Source organism: Leptidea sinapis, chromosome 40, assembly GCF_905404315.1.
Source record: "Leptidea sinapis chromosome 40, ilLepSina1.1, whole genome shotgun sequence".
In the NCBI taxonomy this organism is placed as follows: domain Eukaryota; kingdom Metazoa; phylum Arthropoda; class Insecta; order Lepidoptera; family Pieridae; genus Leptidea; species Leptidea sinapis.
The window spans coordinates 6,790,202-6,809,528 of record NC_066304.1 but is presented as its reverse complement, the minus strand read 5'-3'; the positions used below and the strand labels follow the sequence as shown (position 1 = coordinate 6,809,528).

At 33.0% G+C, this 19,327-nt stretch overlaps 1 protein-coding gene across 14 annotated transcripts in view; it reads left to right on the top strand.

Moving 5' to 3' along the window:
* The window catches only part of LOC126976256 (uncharacterized), a 162,259-nt gene that overhangs the window by 140,698 nt on the left and 2,234 nt on the right, over positions 1-19,327 (top strand). For 11 of the 14 annotated variants that reach the window (XM_050824493.1, XM_050824495.1, XM_050824503.1 and 8 more), the window contains 8 exons: positions 3,369-3,568; positions 11,796-11,936; positions 14,332-14,449; positions 14,523-15,306; positions 15,390-15,433; positions 16,380-16,710; positions 16,829-17,144; positions 18,033-18,689. In XM_050824493.1, coding sequence (XP_050680450.1) covers positions 3,369-3,568; positions 11,796-11,936; positions 14,332-14,449; positions 14,523-15,306; positions 15,390-15,433; positions 16,380-16,710; positions 16,829-17,144; positions 18,033-18,689 — 2,591 coding nt within the window. Of the gene's footprint in view, positions 1-3,368; positions 3,569-11,795; positions 11,937-14,331; positions 14,450-14,522; positions 15,307-15,389; positions 15,434-16,379; positions 16,711-16,828; positions 17,441-18,032; positions 18,690-19,327 lie in introns of those variants that run through there. The other 3 variants (XR_007731874.1, XM_050824494.1, XM_050824506.1) reach the window with 3 other exon arrangements.

The window sequence follows — 19,327 nt, the reverse complement described above, 5'->3', positions numbered from 1 at the left end:
AAAAATTGAGACATAAGATGTTAAGTCTCATTTGCTCATTAATTTCACTAGCTACGGCGCCCTTCAGACTGAAACACAGTTATGCTTACACATTACTGTTTCACGGCAGAAATAGGCGTCGTTGTGGTACACATAATCTAGCCGGCATCCTGTGCAAAGTAATATATTGTTGATACAGATCCTTCAAAAAAGGACTAAAACGCTATTATAGCCTACATTAATTAAACGCATTATTTATTCAAAGTCCATTCTGACTACAAAATCTCTAATCTAGTATCCACAAGTTCTAACCTCTTATCGTTTATAAATACGTTAGTTTGTAAGTAAACAAAAGTTAAAAGAAATAATAATAAAATATAAGTAAATAAAACAAAATTATACTGCCATTTATATTCCTTGGCTTCCCACATAATTAATAAAGACATTAAAAAATAGATCGAGTTATAAGATAAATATATTTTCGGGAGTTACGGTGGCATGCCACTAAAACCAATTTTTTATGTAAAACTTTTAATATTATTCAAATGTAGAATATAATTATTATACACGCTTTTCTTTTAAAAAGTTGAAATAAAACACTATAACCAAATACCAACTAGAAAATATTGTACCTATTATTTTAAATATCGTTTAACTTCTACAATAATATGAGACGAACCTTCTAAATAGGTCCATAAAATGACGCTTGAGTACGCCTAAGGCTTTCATATTATATTTACATATTTTTATGTGTATTTAGTATTAGGTATTTTAATGAGAATTAAACAGTTATAATTAGTATTTAGGTAGTTCTAGTTAGTAGTAAATTAAGGTCAAGCCCACAGTAATTATGGTGATTTCTGATTAATTATGGTAATTATTCCATTGCTACTGAATCAGTTTAACCATAATTATCGTGATATTAATAATTATTTATGTACTTGACTATATTATACATCGGAAGATGAGTCTATCGATATTATTTGAATATTAGTAGCTATTGAAAATGCATTCTTGAGACAGACAACCGGTCAGAATTATTTTGAGTTTTTCAAAAATGCTGTGCAGCATTTTAATACCCAAGACGAATTACTGGATACAGTTAGCTCTATGTTCAAAAATATATTTGGTTAATAATACCATTGAGTAGCGGCCGCACCCTAATATAATACAATTCACACACTTTGGTTAGAAGCCCGAGGAGATAGTCCTCGTCCTTTCATCGTTTCACACCACTCACATCACAAATCACACACCTGCAATAACATTACACACAAATAGTCACACACTTACATACATTCACACATATTTACAAACCAACATACATATATCACCACACTCGCACGTGAGTGCGAAGTCTTTTCAAACCTAGAGTCCATTGGACTAACAGATATATTAGATCGTTAGTGATCTATCTCTCCATCCAGCCTAGTGAGCAGGCGGTCCGAGGTTCGAGCCTCCTTCCGAGACGCCACGCTCCTGTGAGCTACATTTTTGGCCTCCAAGGCCCACGCCCGGCTTCACTGTATAAGCCTTTAGGGCTATCAGCACGGAGAAAGTTTTTAGTCGGTTTTTACACCCGATCCCGACATATAATTCCCGGCCGGGAAATAGGCAATTGCAGGACGACTATGAGTTTGAAGGCCGAGCCGTAGGCGAGGACTTCACTAAATACGAGACAGGCAATTGCCAATTCCCGCCGAGGCATATATAGTGCTTTTCTCAAAAGAATGCAGGGAAATAAAACACACTTTTTATATTATACATTGAATTTAATTTACCTTTGACTTCGCTGGAAGCAGGTTTTCCATTGCCAATTTGGGTTCTGATCTTAATGGAGTACAATCAATCTCTGTTTCACTCTCTGAACCATTGGAACTCATTTTAATTATTATTAATTTTATATCTGTGAAGTAGGTATGTAAATAACAAATCAAGATGAATTTTCAGCTTTGCCGCCATTATTTTTTTTTTGCGCACAGGCAAACGCATTTATGGCTATACAGCTACGTAAACGCAACAATTTGTACTAAGCAGAGACTATGGTATGCCAAGAATGACAAAAGAGATCCGATCAAAGAGTATTTAATAAGCCCAGCACGCCATTTCATACAACATTGCAGGAGCGTTGTAATATTCCAAATTCAAAAAACGCTCCTGCAATGTATTGATTTTCTTTGTCCGAAAATTCGATACTTCGCGTGTTGTGTTTTCGAAAGTAATGACAATATTTCCATGCATGTTTGAGAAAATGTACTTTACTCTATACTCTAATACTGACATAGTTCATAAGAAATATTGTTACTAATACATTTTATCATCTCTCTGAATTAAATAAATAAAAAGAATGTCTCACCATCTTAAACGTCTTGCTCGTCTCAAAACTATTTGTGATAAAAAAACCTAATGATTCAAAGATTGATGATGATGAAAAGATGATGCCAAAGGGATTTCCACTTTTTTTGACATTATCCATTTCGTAAATGAAAGAAAAATCCTCATTGAGGAACGCACTGTTAAATGACGCTATACGCAATTAGCATGACCTTTTTACACAAATAATATTTGCACTATCAGGACATTCTGTTTGTTGCACAGTTCCAAGAATTGTAAGTACAATAAAACATATAAAAGTTCACGACACTGCATGTTTACTTGCAACAGAATTAACAAATAACAAGTCCTATTTAAAAATGGCTTCTTGTTTTAACGAAGGTATTTTTCCTGGTTTTGTTTTGTTAACATTTACTACATTGGTATTAAACATCTCTTCATCTAGCTTCATATTATTAACAATAAATTGTACTTATTTTGTTTCTCGTGCAGAAGTTTAGAACTCGAGAGGTGGAATACTTTATATGATTGAACTGGAGCGAGATATTCAGACACAATATTATTCTACAAAATGGACTAGTTATTCAGTCAGTGATCAGGGGTCAATAATCAATCCATTACATCAAATAACAGTGACATAATAAATAGCGACATATAAGCATTATTTTTACTCCAGTTATCATCACTCTGGCTCCTTCTTATGTCCAAGTTACGTCATTTGGTGCTGGGGCTACTTCGACTGCCGAAGACGACGTTTGCTACGTTGCAATTATGTCGGTCTCAGTGAGTCTTACATCTTTGTGCCGTTTGGTATTGGCACACTTGGCCCGTGGGGCCCAGTGGCGCAGAGAATGTACAAAGTACTATCTAGGCACAGCACAGGATCAGCCTAGCTATCCAACGAGGAAATGCTGCCAGTATTCTTGGTGCACTTCCCCATAATGATAGTTTTAATGTAAATATATTGTTTTGTTTGAATAAATATAGTACTGGTATTGTTATGATTATCATAATTTTAATAACATGCCGAATAATATGGTGTGTGGTCCCTGCAGATCTCCCTCATGGCCAGGCGTCACCGAGCGGGCAGACAAGAGGTGCAACCGGTGCGCACGCGCAGCTCAAGCGATTGGTAGCCAGGGTCGTAGAGGAGGCAGCAGCTTTGCCCGCCCTCGCGAGGTACGCCGCCGAACCTCAAACGCCGACGGACTCCACCACGTATGAGGACTTGTTGGCCACCGCCATTTTGAACAAGGTAAGATTACATAATTCAAAAGTTCCTTAATCTGTCGCCCTCGGTAGTAGCGGTTTCGTCATACTTAGAATAATAGAACGTTGGTCGATTACCAATGAGCAAAATAATTGTCCATAATAATGAGAGCTAAAAGTAATAAAATGTTATGTAAAAAAATTAGCAAATATTTGGACTACGGGCATTTGAGACTTTTGGTATTTCTTCGAACCTTACACATACCTTATAGCTTTCATCTCAATTAAAGTTACATAAGCAAAGCTGAATTTGTTTGATTAAACATACCACCTTATTAATTTTTAACCGACTTCAAAAAGGAGGAGGTTATCAATTCGATCGCTATTTTTTTTTAAATTATCCGTTAAATAAAGACCAGCTCTCTTGAAGCTTAGCTTTATCATTCCACTCCATTTTAAAATCACAGGAATATGTAACACAAAACTTTTAACAATGAAATGAAATTTTAACATAAGAATGAATTATCATTCTTATGTTAAAATTTCATTTCATTATACATTAGTATAAATTTCCAAATTCAAATGTATTTTTTTTTTAATCCAAACAAAATTTAAGCCTTAAGTACAAAGTATATATTATTTATATAGTATAAACTAATTACCTTTCCGCTGTCTGTCTAGATAGTTATTTCCAAAAGGTTTATACTAACAATAAAACCTAAGTTTTTATGTAACTATAAAAACAAATATATGTATATTAAACAATACCTCTATAAAAAAAATAGGTACCTACATGGCTTACGTAGATATAACCTTTTTTTTCATACTTCGATCGCACTATATGAATAAAATTTTCCATTTAAAACTAGAAACAGTACTGTTGTTTACAAATAGTATTGAGAACGTAATACAAATAAAACCCTAGGAGCGAATCCGTACAAATACACAATTTGTTCGCATGTCGCTTCGTATCAGTGTTTTTATTAAGGGTTGTCAATAAGAAGACGAAATACTATATGGATAATACCAGGTTAGTTTTAACTACTTACGTTATATAATTTTTACAATTCTAAAGTTATAGTTTACCTATCTAATATATAAAATTCTCGTGTCATGGTGTTAAACATTGAACTCCTCCGAAACGGCTTGACCGATTCTCATGAAATTTTGAGTGCATATTGGGTAGGTCTGAGAATTGGACAACATCTATTTTCATCCCCCTAAATGTTAAGGGTGGTCCACACGATTTTTTTTTTAATTTTTTTGACATTTTTTTTAATTTGTTTGAGTCAGCATTAACTTTACAGAGATATTATTATATTCTCATGTATTTATCAAAATAAAAAGGCTAAGACATATTATAATCAGGCCCGCTGGACTTAATCCAGGAATTTTCAAGATGTTCTGTACATATACGTAAATTGTAGCGATATTTTAATTTATTTTTAATTTCAAAGAAAAATTGTCTCACTGGTGTTGGATCATTAAAATATTTCACTGGAAAATCTTTTGTTAAGTTTTTCCAGTAACTATTAGTCAAACGGTCAGTTGTAGTATGCGCTATTTTTTATTTTATTAAATGTGTAGAATATACAATCAGTTATCTAATGATAAAAATGTATATATAGCATATAGCAAATACTATAAATACGATTTACCAGTAAATTTAATGATATGATAAGCGATATTTCAATATTATTAAAATGATTTAAGATTATTAAATATTATAAGATATCAATCTGGAAAAGTATTAGCGAAAATAAGAAATAGTATTGGACCAAACGAACGACCCTGCGGCACTCTCATCGGCACTCACTTATACGAATACCCACAAGGTCCGATTCTTTATAATTCCACTTACAATTACTTTGAAAAATGTATCACTTATTCGTGATTATAAAGAACTGTCTCCTTACCATCAGAAATTCTATTATTTCAATGAAGACTACAATGAAATGCATTACATAAGTCACTCAAGAAAAGATTTTCCTGTTTGACCTGAACTGATTCAGGTCATACCGTTAAAACAAAGAGCTCAAGGCGTTGTAAGCGCCTATGACAGATTTAGATACTTGTTATCGACGTTATCCAATGGTATCAATACGTTATCACGATATCGCGCCACTCAGTGCCCAGATACATCGCCATGTCTGAGCTGTATAAAGAAATGGTGAGTTCATGATACTTTCATATTAATTACTGTAGATATTATGTAGGAGTGTGGCGTCATGTTGACTCTTTATATGACATTGGTGGTTGTGTGCTTATATGTGATTAGTTGGGTAAGTTCGTTGATTCTTTACTAAATCTGGCTCAGAATAGGCTTTAGATTACGAAGATTTCACCTGCTATATGTAGTGAAATGATATGTGTGTTTTTGGCTTAAATATAAAATAATTTAGTAAGGAATTAATTTTTTATTACGGTATATTTAAGTTTGTGATTTAGAATTAAATGTTTTCTTTTTATTTCTCTATTTATATTAAAGTAAACTAAATCTTTAAAAAATGTTTTTTTCTTTTATTTCCAATAAACATTAAAATATAGGTTGTTAATGGTTCATTATTCTCATTTTAAGTTTTATCTTTAATAATGCCGCATTATTATTATTATTTTATAATAATATAAAGGATAGTTAAGTTATTGTGTTGTATAGAAGATACCTAGGCGGTGTTAATAATATTATTTAAATGGTTATTGTAGATATTATTATTATGAAGTAATTAGTGATTGGATAATGACGCCTAGTAGTTAGTATTAAAAATGTATTTTATATATCAAATATGCTACTTAAATCAACTACTTAAAACTTAATTCATATTTTTTGGGCAGATCTTTAAGAAGCTTTTCTTTAAGAATTTATTTTTAAAATAAGAAAATATACAAGAATCGAATAAGTATTTTTTTTTTAGTTTGCAACAATGATTAAAATAACCTTTAGCAAAATTATATACATTAATGTTGTTATTTATGTTTACAAATTTCTTTAAATAAGTCCCTAGATATATATTTTATATAACCTGTTACAAAAAATTACCTTATTGCTTTTTTTATTTGAGTAAGAAAATTAATAAATGGAAATTATCTATCCCAACGTTTAACGTGCTTTTCTACACTAATTATACGCGTTTAAATCCTTTTAAGGAACAGTTTATTAATCATTTAAAACTTTTTAGCAAATATTCTAGGTATATATATAGTTATACTGTGAACAAAAATTGTTCTAAATCATTATTGTATAATATCCCATTAAAAGATAGAATAAAATCGAAAGTTATTTATTCATGTAGATAAAAATATGACAATGAATGTGGAGGAAACTACAATCTTCTAAATAAATTTTAATAGCTTTATCATTTTACAAATATTTTCAATACAATGGATGCAAAGTGATGCAATAAATATTTTAACGTTTTCAAATTACAAGGAAATGAAATGTAAGTAAATCATTCCTCATAAATCATAAATTATACATCAAGAGTTATTTAGTACCTATAGTAGATGCTTCAATTTAGGTACACACACTGAAAATAAATAGATAATTTTCCAACATATTAACATTTGAACTATTTGAAGAAAATATAGCTTGAAACGGCAAAAGTAGTGTTTATAGGATCATCACAACATTAGACAAGGACCGCTTCCATCATGGACAAGCCATCGATTTTCTTGACCATATCTTAGAAAAAGTAACGACCCGCGCCATGTCCTCGCCACAAGCAATGACACTTAAGCGAGCATGATGCAGCCTGCCATGAAAACTAAATAAAATAACTCAAGATATATATATTATGCAGTTTTCGAGAGATATCTAAAATTAAAAATTGAACTATGCTGAAAGTTCTTTAGTGATAGCTCAAAAGCCTTTAGGATTATTCACGTCCTAGCTTTCTTATCATTTAAATAATTCATTACGTTGCGATAGGACTTTTCAATAAGTTTTCGATTGATATAAGCTTTAATCTTGTCGAGAGACATAATATCAAAAAACATTTCAAGACGTTTAATATATAAAATCGAATCCTATTGCCTATATTATTATAGTTTTGCCTACAAAATTGGTAATGATCTATCGATAGTTACATAATTTATAAGTTACTTAGCATTTTCTTTGATTCACGCGATTTGCATATTGAAATACACTTTTAAAGGATAAGAACGCATGTAATTGTAAATCGTCAAATACCACCTCCTAGGCAATAAATGGCGCTAAACTTCATAACGACAACTAGCTATGACAAATACTATCTTGACTCATTTCAATCCCCCTCAAAATGTGATCTGTAAAGGTACATGTACACTAAATCTAATGTAAAACACAGATACAACTACACGCGTTGTAATCCTTTAAAAGTGTTTTATTTAAGTTACTAAGCATTTTGATAGTAAATTAATACACCTTGAAGTCACCAAGTGCCACCCCTATTCTCTGTATGAGACTAAGTTCAAGCCAGCCTCTTGTGGGTTGCGCGCGGCCTCGACCAGTGAAATCCGCGTATCACTGTGTGAATATTATCGACAGTCAAATAAATAATTCAACAGTGTACTAAGTATAAAGTCTCAGTGAACATCTCATAATTATGAGGAATGATATTGATAACATTCCTGATCGCGAGGTATAGTTACAACTTCTTTAGATTTACATTTTATAGCATATGCCATTATATAGTATGTACCCAGCTACGAACTCACGAAAGTTTAGTTCATTGTAAAAATCATAGGTTGGGGATAAAGTTTTATCCTATATAATATAAACTTGTAATAAAATCTCTTTGACTATTTGTATCCGGCTAGATTTGTTGACATTTCAAGAAAGATACATATCTGTAAAATGTTGTTTCCAGCTGGTTTTCAATTGTATCTCTATTGTCCAAAGAGGATGTAAATACTACGTAATACTAGCGTCAAATTGGTTGATCAAATCAAGTTCGATGCATTTCAAAATTTTATTACAAAAGAGGAAAAATGCAACGCAAGCCGCGGAAAAAAATTGTGACGTTTACGGAAGTAATCACGGAACAGTGTCAGTAAAAGTTGGTTTAAGCGTTTTAAACCCGGGAATTTTGATGTCAGTGATGCACGATATAGCTGAAAAATTGGCAATTGACCACAAAACTATTTTTACCCATTTGCATAAGGATAAATACACGAAAAGCTCTATTTTTGGATATCATTTGGATAAATTTGTCATTTTGAATTGGAAATTTCAGAAATAGGTGACCGCGCTGTCTCTCTAAGTTCTGGCACGCATTGAGAATTTTTCCCGCGCGGTTAAAAATCCGCACTGCGTATTAATCCTAAGAGCATTGCCCGTTGAGGCAGACGTAGTCTGTAATAACAATACATTGTTTCCAAAAAACAAATGTTCCTCTGAACCTTTTCGATTTTGTTAGTTTGTGAAACAGACCAAACAGTTTAATTAATTACAGCCATTAACCCCTATTTATAGCCCATTTATAATAAGTTCACATATTATTATAAATAATGATTTAAATTGTATAAAATACCAACATATAGGCGAATCTAGTAAATAATTAACTTGATATATATAACTTATTGAAGGTAGTTTTAGAATTTAGGGTTGAACTAATTATAAGTAATACGATAAGTCTAAAAATGAGTAAATAATTTATTTGCATTATGTCCTTCAATGGCATTGAAGCAAGTAAGTATGCATAAGGCTTTATCTTTAGCAATTAAACATTGAACCAAAATATAATCCTCAATATTGTCATTTTTCTGTACTATCGTATGCATCATGTAATACCGGAATTAAATCTTAATATATATAAATTACGTGACACGTTGTTTGTCCGCGATGGACTCCAAAACAAATGAACGGATTTAAATGGGGATTACTTCATGGAGTGCAGTTTATTCCAACTTGAGAGATAGGATAGATTTTTATTTCGATTTGAGTCCCATAATTATTTTTATTTTCAATATTTGTTTTGTATGGACATATTCTCTATGAGGGAATTTAGTGACGCACGGTTTGACAGTTCCACTGTGAAACAATTGCATTATAACAACAGGGAGCATGTTTTACGAAATAATTCTTGATGTTTTGAAATATTATTGACAAATTCATAAAAAAACAGCATTTTTTTTTATTATCTACAGAACAACGTCTGTCGGGTTAGCTAGTAGTATGTACTTTCCTACATTCTTAGGAATACCGTCTCAATATTAAAAAGTACACACACTTAATACACACTAGTCGCCGCCCTCATACTCGTACCGTATCATAGTGTTAAGGAATACTTAGCTAAGTATACATTAATCTACTAAGGAGAGTTCTATCCCAGAGACGTCACTTTTGGTTTCCTTACCTAATTCTAGTAGGCTTCATAAGATACATAATAGCTTTAAGGGTAAATGTATACACTTCTATAATAAAGTGCCAGCTACTGTTCAGGCATTATCTATAAATAAATTTAAATGTTTTATAAAAAAATGGCTCTGTCGTAAATCCTATTACTCCACTGCTGAATATCTAAATGATCGGACAGCCTGGGATTAGATTGTGATTATTTTATAGCGATAGAAATGACTGTACAATATTGTATATTTTTATTGAAAAGAGCGCAAAAAAAGAATGCTGGGAGAGTTTCTTGCGCCGCTTCTTCTCTCTCAAGCAGCTCTGGCTTGTTTCCGAAGCGGTAGTAGTATCCAGTAGTATAAGAAATGACATCAAAAAGAATTCTAAAGGAATCAATTTTGAGATAATAAATGCCTTTTATGCCTTTATGCCTTTGCCTTAAACAATCAAATTTAGGTAAATTTAGATCCGAGGTTATTGATAGGAACTTCTAAGTACATATTAGACACATATTTTTTTGTAAATTCTTATTCAATGTGAAGAAAAAGACTAGGAAACTACACACACCTGCAAAGATATTCAAAGATTGTGTTTTACTTACATGACGGGCTTACACTCAGAATGATTTCACACAGAATACGATGGATAATCACACATAAAAAGTCGCACAATTGGAGACGAGTTACGGAAAATAGCCTTTACCTTTACCAATGTTCTTCTCATTTGCCCTTATGTACCTCGCAATATATAATGTTTTTTTAAATGAAAATAAGGGACGAGACGAGCAGGACGATCAGTTGATGGAAACCTGCCCATTACAATGCAGTGCCGCTCAGGATTCTTGAAAAACACAAAAATTCTGAGACATAAGATGTTACGTATCATTTCCCCAGTAATTTCACTAGCTACGGCGCCCTTCAGACCGAAATACAGCAATGCTTACACATTACTGATTCACGGCAAAAATAGGCGCCGTTGTGGTACCCATAATCTAGTCGGCATTCTGTGCAAAGATGCCTATTTTTCAATGCAATTTACAAATCAAACGTCAAGTACTAAATAACAAGTTAATGAGTACAGTAGATGCATCAATCCACACACACCGTAAATAAATCAATGCATTATGCCTTTTATTAGCTATTATATAAATTAACAATGCTACTGATATTGCTACGTCCGTCATCCACTATCTAATTATTATAATTAGCGAATTTAATCATATCAATATTTCGCTAACAAGATAACTTATCTAAAACTGAACTTCAAAGAACAATGCTCCCGGCACTGGCCATCTATATAGAGGACAATATTGTCCTTAAAAATAAGGTTAATAAATGAAATACATTGATGCTCTTGGTTATTTTTTTATGACAATAAGGGACGAGACGAGCAGAGGACGTTCAGCTGATGGTAATTGATATGCCCTGCCCATTACAATGCAATGTCACTCAGTATTCTTGAAAAACCCAAAAAATTCTGAGCGGCACTACAATTGCGCTCGTCACCTTGAAACATAAGATGTTACGTCTCATTTGCCCAGTAATTTTCCTAGCTACGGCGCCCTTCAGACCGAAACACAGTAATGCTTACACATTACTGCTTCGCTGCAGAAATAGGCGCCGTTGTGTTACCCATAATCTAGCGGGCATCCTGTGCAAAGGAGCCTCCCAGTGGTAAAAACTATTAAATTATCCAATGTAAGTAAGACTAAACTATCCCGACTCAAAGTGGTGCGGTATCATAGTACTGCTCAGTATGGGTTTTTCAAATTGACGTACTATAATAAATGGAGAGTTTGATGTAAAGTAATTTTACATCAATTTCGGTCTCTCGATGATAACTGTATGAGCTGACATATGCTGCCAAAACAGTGGCTTATTGTTTCAAAGAATAGATTGCCATGACGCAGAAAAACAAAAAAAAAACTTACAGAGCAGTATTTTTGTTTCAGGTGATAGAACGTTACCAGACAGAGAACGGGTCCGGCGGTCGCAGCAGTGGTATTCACTCTGCCAGCGCCAGTCCGTCTCCCTCAGACAGGTCGTCACCCAGGTCGCTCCACTCCAGAAACACCAGAGAAATATCACCCGTGGTAAGTTATATACGCTTTATAATACATGGATGTAACCAATAACGTTCTATAAAAGAAAAGAACGGTAAAAGTGTGCAAGACAATGTTAGCCCGCTTTTCTCCTTAGTCGTGTGTCAACTGTCAATGTCCGAATCGGGTTCTAAATTCAACATACGTTACCTTAACTGAATAAATGTTTTTCATTGCTGTTATTGACAAGGAATATTTTAAACAACTGGAGTTAATGTGGCAATGTAATAGCAGTCAAAGCGTATTATTGTATAGTTTGTGGCATGTTCCATATTTCGGCTTTGTTTTTATACGACTTGATTTGTCTATATTATGTGTAGAACGTCATTTAACGTATTCTTTGGACGTGATTTTAACCCGCTTTAAGATTTAATCCCGATTACTTTAAAAAATTACACACGTGTCACAGAAAATACAATATTTTCATTATTTTGGCCTTTTATCCTGACCAGGATCACAAGGACAATAATTAAAAAAATATGGATACCAAGATGATTGTTAATTGCTTCTAACTTTTGAACATTATAGTAACATTCAAATATGGTTAAATTAAGACTTTTAAAAACTCACAAAGGATTTAACATCGCTATAGAAAGAAATCATATTAAAAAATTATATATTTATTTCAAAGCGTATTCTTTAAAAAAAAGAAAACATTGTACAGTGCTATCTATGTCTGTAATAATAACAGTTAAGATAACATAAATACATCCTTGTTGCAATCTTTGTGACTTCATGACTCACTGTGTAGGACTTAAATTAAATTAAATTCAAAGAAGAAAAATATTCCACTAGACGTATTAAAATAATAATTTATTTTTACTAGCCGGCGCCCATGACCTCTCCCGCGTATTTTCCGTTTACGTGGAAATCTGCGCTTTTAATCTGATTTTGATCACAGTTTTGTACCTACATTATATTAAGCTCAGTGAGAGCCGTTTCGAAAATAAAGAGACAAAAATATAATTATTAAGGTGTGATTTTTTTTTTCATTTACAAATCGCGCACTAAACACAGCGCGTGTGCTGAAAATACCCAAACCGCTATATTAGTTTTTGGAGTGTATGCAGATCATTCCGAATTTTCTCTAAAACTAGATTAATTAATATATATGTTACCGATCACCAAAGTGGCGTTTTAGTTGTTCAATTTTCAGTACCTCCCCTCTCTAATTTTAAAATAAATATAGGTATTATTTTTAATTTCGACCATTTAGAAATTTGTAACATCAAGTAATTTTTTACCGTGATGATAATATTGTCCCCTCCTATTTCAATTATTTCGATAATTGTAAATAAACACTTAAAATGTTAAAGACATGGAGATTTCTTTATAAATATACATAAAAGGGGAGGCTGACGGGCAAGGAACTCGCGTACCTAATATAAAAATATGGGAGTACTTATACTCTAAGCTTGAAGATCCCAATAGATTGTGTCTGTTTTCTCTTTTTTAAACTTTTTTATTTTTTGCAAATCGCGTGGTGTAATTTCACGTTTTGAGGTAATGTCCGGTGGTTTACTATTAGAGTCGCCTGTCAGTATTAATCTGAAAAACTCCTTTTTTATGATAATAAGAGACAAGACGAGCAGGACGTTCAGCTGATGTTAATTGATACGACCTGCCTATTACAATGCAGTGCCGCTCAGGATTCTCAAAAAACCTAAAAATTCTGAGCGGCTCTACAATTGCGCTCGTCACCTTGAGATAAAAGATGTTGTCTCATTTGCGCAATAATTTCACTAATATTCAATTTCAAATAACACAGCAAAGAAACACAGTAATGTTTACACTGAAATGGACGCCGTTGTGATACCCATAATTCGGCATCCTGTGCAAAGGATCCTCCCACTGGTTAGGGCATCTACTTTGAGCATTACCCGTGATGTATTATGTGGTAGAAGATGCAGAGACCCCACATCTCAACACAACGCCAAAGAATCAGAAATGTTTATAAAAATACATAACATATAATTAATTATATTAACGGCCTTTAGTTGGTTTAAATCAACTGTAGGTAGTCTTAGAACGTGGAACATAGAACCGTAAAACTAAGACAAAACTTAGCAAATACTCGGTCGCGTAATAAAGTATTAGCAAATTTATGATTCGTTCCTTAAGTTAATAAAATAACCTTTCACTCAAACATTGCGTATTCGGTATTAACTGACGATTTTACAACGATGTCTCTCGAGCTGTAGCTCTCTACTGATAAGGTGTGCGTTGTCAGATTATTATAATTTAAATCATTATGAAGGTATTATATGATTTGAATTTTAATGCAAAATTCAATATGTAAATTTAGAATAAACTTCTTGTAATTACATAACCCAAAAGATCGAAATGAAATAAAATTATACTAATGTTTTCTAATTAAATATTTCAGCTTCGTATAGAGGAAGATGTTTCGGACTGGGAGGAAGGCGAAACTACTGATGATGCATTGGAATTACCTCGACGGGTTCCGTTCCCTGAGTTTGGAGGAGACATAGTTCATCACACAGGTAACAAATCATGATTCACTACGGTAGCGATTGTAAAGGAGTGTGTCTAATAATTTTGATAATATTATTTTAGAAAACAATGACCGAGACTTCGACGAGGTATCTGGTAGCGACATCCAAGCTGTGGACGGTACTTGGGAAGAAAACTGGCTTTTCCAAAAGAAAAAGATTAAAACAATACAGTCAGTTCCAGTTCCAATGTTGGTACCAAACTCCAATACAGAATATAGAGTACTCATCGGTGACAGAGACGCTGACGATACTACAGACCTCTCAGACAATGGCAGTGAAACTGAAGACCAAGACGCCGAATACAAAAGTGATATCAAAAAGGTTTTAGATTCCAAACATGTTATCGGTGGTAAAGCAAAAGTTCATGAGATACTCGACTTTGAACCAGATAGTCTCATGTCTGTTAATGCAGAAAGTGCTGATGAATTTGAGAAAATCTACAAAGAATACTCCAAAGATGAAGACCCCGTAGACGCTGTGAATAATGATGCTATAATCAAAAATATTGTCAATAAAGAAGTAGAAAGCCATAATATAGAAAATAATGGTGATAATTCAATTTTGATTGTGGATTTAGAAAGCGGTCCTCTTACCAAAACTGAATTTAATTTAAAAGAGGAAATTCACAGGACATTATTTAATGGACACACTGATATATCAGATCTGAGCAGTGAGAAAGATAACGCAATAGACAGTCTAGACTACGATCAAATCGACAGTAAAGAATCAACAAATACTTTGAGTCGACATGAACGTGAGCGTGAATACGAAGAAACTATAACTATTCCTGTACAGAGACATGTAGATAGTTTACGAAGAAAGCACTTTGATGATACACCTCTAGAGTAAGTTCGTACACACTAGTTATTACTTACATGATACCATTTATTTAAAATATTAGTTATATTAATTTTTATTTTTATTTTAGGAAAAGCGTTTCAGACAAAGATAATGAAGATGATTTGATACCAGGTACGAATTATTTGTATATAATATTTAATTTTGATGTAAATTGGTTTGTGATGTGAGTTGATTAGAACTTTGAAAAGCGGGACGCTACACTTATCTCAGCATTGAATAACAATGTACAATTATTTATATATCACAGGAATGTTTCGATGAAAAAGTCGTAACACATTTTATATTATACTTTTGATCCCTACCACCTAGAAACTCAAACTCGAACGAATTTAAGCTTTTCTCAAGACCTTTCCAACGATATATTTTATTATGGGGGCTTTATCTTTGTGCTTTTTATATAAATATTAATTAATGTTGTTACATCGTGTCCTTCCCTCAAATATGTGAGCAGAGAACGATGGCTGGTCCATGCGTCAACTCGTAAACGGGTGCTGCTTGTGGTGCCAGGTCAACCTGTTATAGTTGAAAAATCAGTGTATTTGTTGGATGCGATTACTAATTTTGACAGTAATCACGACCATCATGTTCACGAAGCATCCTCACACAAACCATGAATACAAGCTCTAAAAGTCGATGGATCCAATATAGGATAATTTATATTTATACAGTTTATTCTTTATCATTAAATATTTGGTATATAAAACGCTTTTAACTTATACAATTCATATATTGGATGCAGCATCTTACAAAGTAATTTATGTTGTATATTACAGCCATTGCAATATACTCTTATCGATTGAAAAGAGTGGCCGTTGAGTTTCTTGTATGTTCGTCTCACGGGCTCTACTTTTTCCGAATATAATATGGTAGATTCAGTAATTTAAAAGAAATATTTATTTATTATTGACGATTCAAAAGCGCTTAATTGAATAGGGTTTAGTTGACTTTGACTTTGTTAGGGCTCCACTGATTGTATTATGCGATACCCAGGGAAGTTCTTTTATTTATTTTGTGATTGAGTATAATTATTATAACTACAAATCTATATTCTCAACAGGATCAATCGCTTACAGAGAACGAAAAAAATGGCTTAACTACGTCGATATGCCAAACAATCCTTATTCTCCAGAAGCAATTAAACAAAGATTGTCCGCTAAAAGTACGTCATCGTTATTTGACTCTTTAACAAGTAAGAAAAATTTTGAAAATGAAAAATTTGTGTCGCATGAGGATATTTCACTAACTAAAGATACTAATACATACTTTGAAAGTGATATTAAATCGTCAAGTCCAAGCTCTGAATCTTTAAACAGGAATGGGAAATCACCAAGTCCCTCTCCAAAAATTTTAAAAGATGTATTAGCAGAAGAAGTGCCTCAGTACAAGCGGTAAGATTTGACATTAAAAATTATCTTTCAGTTTAAATAATCCAAATATATTTTTTATTGGTTTTTTGTTTTACCTGGATTCATTAATTTAATAAAACTTACTTTTGTTTTCATACAGATATGGACGAGACTATTACATAAAAGAAGCAAAGCTCTCATCTGGTGGTCGAGATAAAGCTTTAAGCGATGCTAGTTCTTTCACGAGTTCTATGAATAAATCTACAAGCTTAGACAATTTCGATACAGAATTCGCTTCACCTGTAAGTGCTAGCAGTTCGCTGGGTGATCTTGAAGCCTGTTCTCTTCATCAGAACATCGTCCGCGCCGTATTAAGCCCTCGAAATGCTAGTCCTCACTTTGCTATAAATCCCATTTTTGAAAATCCATTAGATTCATCTGGTGATACTATGAACAAGTACAATATCACACCTAATGTAAGAGAAACACAAACTGTATACAATGGAGGTGAAGGTTATGTGGAAAACGAGGATATAGTTAGACTTAAAATACCAAAAACACCCGAAATAACTGAAGAGCTTTTAGAAACATACAATACAGTTAGAAGTAATACTCTGCGGAGTGAGGATTTTAATTCTCGTGGTAAACGCCGACCCGGTCTTCACTTTACTTTCGGTGGAAGTCTGAGGTTAAATAGAGGCTTGCACAAAGATCTATGGTGATTCACAAAACAGTATCTAGTTTCATCACCAAATATTAGTAATATAATTAAGTAAATACAGTTTGTCTCTATGAATCTCCGTGTACTATGTACGATACCTACATAGAACATTTAACAAAAACAAAAACGAATCCATTACTCTGTTTCGTTATATCCTTGTTTTGGCACAAATCGTCTGCTGAGTGTTGAATTGGCATGTTCCATTTAATTAAACTTTGCTGAATAACAGCACTCTGCACTTTATTAATAAAATTTATTTAGTAACGCACCTAATATGAGTTGTGCTCTTCTTACAAGTTTTCAGTATCTAATAATTCGCCAGTAATGTACCAAGGAGTTAGTGGTGAGTTTTGTGAGTTTCGGTGAATGACTATTGACTAACAACGCCTGCCTGCAGACTAATATGGATATTCAAAATACTGACCCGTACATTGCCTATGAACGCGATCGCTTTACAATATAATAGTAATCACAAGCTGTACTAACACTCACTGCAACGTATTTTACTCCTTACTTTTACACTACCACAATATAACAAATTTAGTTTTGGGCTTTTTATCATTCATCTTCATTTTCACTTTTATGATGTTCATATTTTATTTTTTTATATGAAACATGATCTTAAATAAGAAAAATGTTTCAGGGATTATTGATTAAACAATTCAACAACATTGCCACTAACCAAGAATACACAACATTTGGTAGCAAGGAACAACCAAAATCTTTAACAACAGTTTCAGTAGAAAATAAAAATGATATTTTAATAGAATATGAAGATATAAATGAACAGTCTATATTTGTTGCTAAGCCTGTCCAAATAGACGACGAAACTGACCATCATTTTGAAGCAATATTAAAATCAGCTTTCAGTAGAGATCCCAATATACTACCAATTAAAAGTAACGCCGCCTACGATTCTGAAAAGTCAACCCCACAAAACAGTATAGAACATTCCTTTAGTTCGAGTAGTATAGAAGACTCTATCAAAATTTATAATGTACAAACTGGCGAGATAGTGAAATGTAAACCTGAAGATAAGGTATCGCAACGATATGACGAGGCGGCTGACACAAATGACAATATACGTATAGTTGATAAGGAGAACCCAAAAGAAAACACTGATACGTTGAGTGAAATAGAATTTGAAGATGAAAATGTAAAGGAAAGTGATCTCAAGGAAAACATAGTTAGGCATTTAGAAAATATCAATGAAGTGGATGAATTACTACCGCAATTACCGAAAGTAAAGGACTTAGCCAGGAAATTTGTGAGCATGGATAATTTGAGTGAGCCAACAAGAGTAAGTTTTTATCATTTTATCACAGTATGAATCATATGCAATACCATACATAACAGTATGGTTCATATTACGTATTTCGTCCAGGATGCATGGTCTATTTTTGCAATTGATACTGATCAAGCTTATTTTCCTTACTATATCTCTTTCGATTTTGGTAGCAAACAGGGGTGGCAGTGATGAATTACCTCGATTTGATGATTGTCAAAAATTTATTACCAAATGTTTGTTTTTTTGTTAAATCACACGATAATTATCTAAATTATTCTCTTAAAAAATTTACGGTCTGATCAAAGGAGGTCCCCTCCTTCCAACATGTACCGATAACAAGGTCATCAAGAATAATGACTCACGGAAAATAAGCTTACGACCATGGATATTGGACTAAGTAAGGTAGGTCTTTATAAGAAATCACACAAAAACCAACCATGGAATAAATTTAAATTCAATTAAAAGTTACCGTGAAGATCCATAGATACCTTCGTTTACTTCACATGCTAGTTAATATTACATATAATTTTAATATTAATTCTTCAACATTTTGGATTCAACTAGATGTAGGTAAGCACCATAATATTAGATTCTAAATTTTTAAGTGCCTACAGCAGTGAGTGCCAAAAGAATGATCTTTGAAATATTAT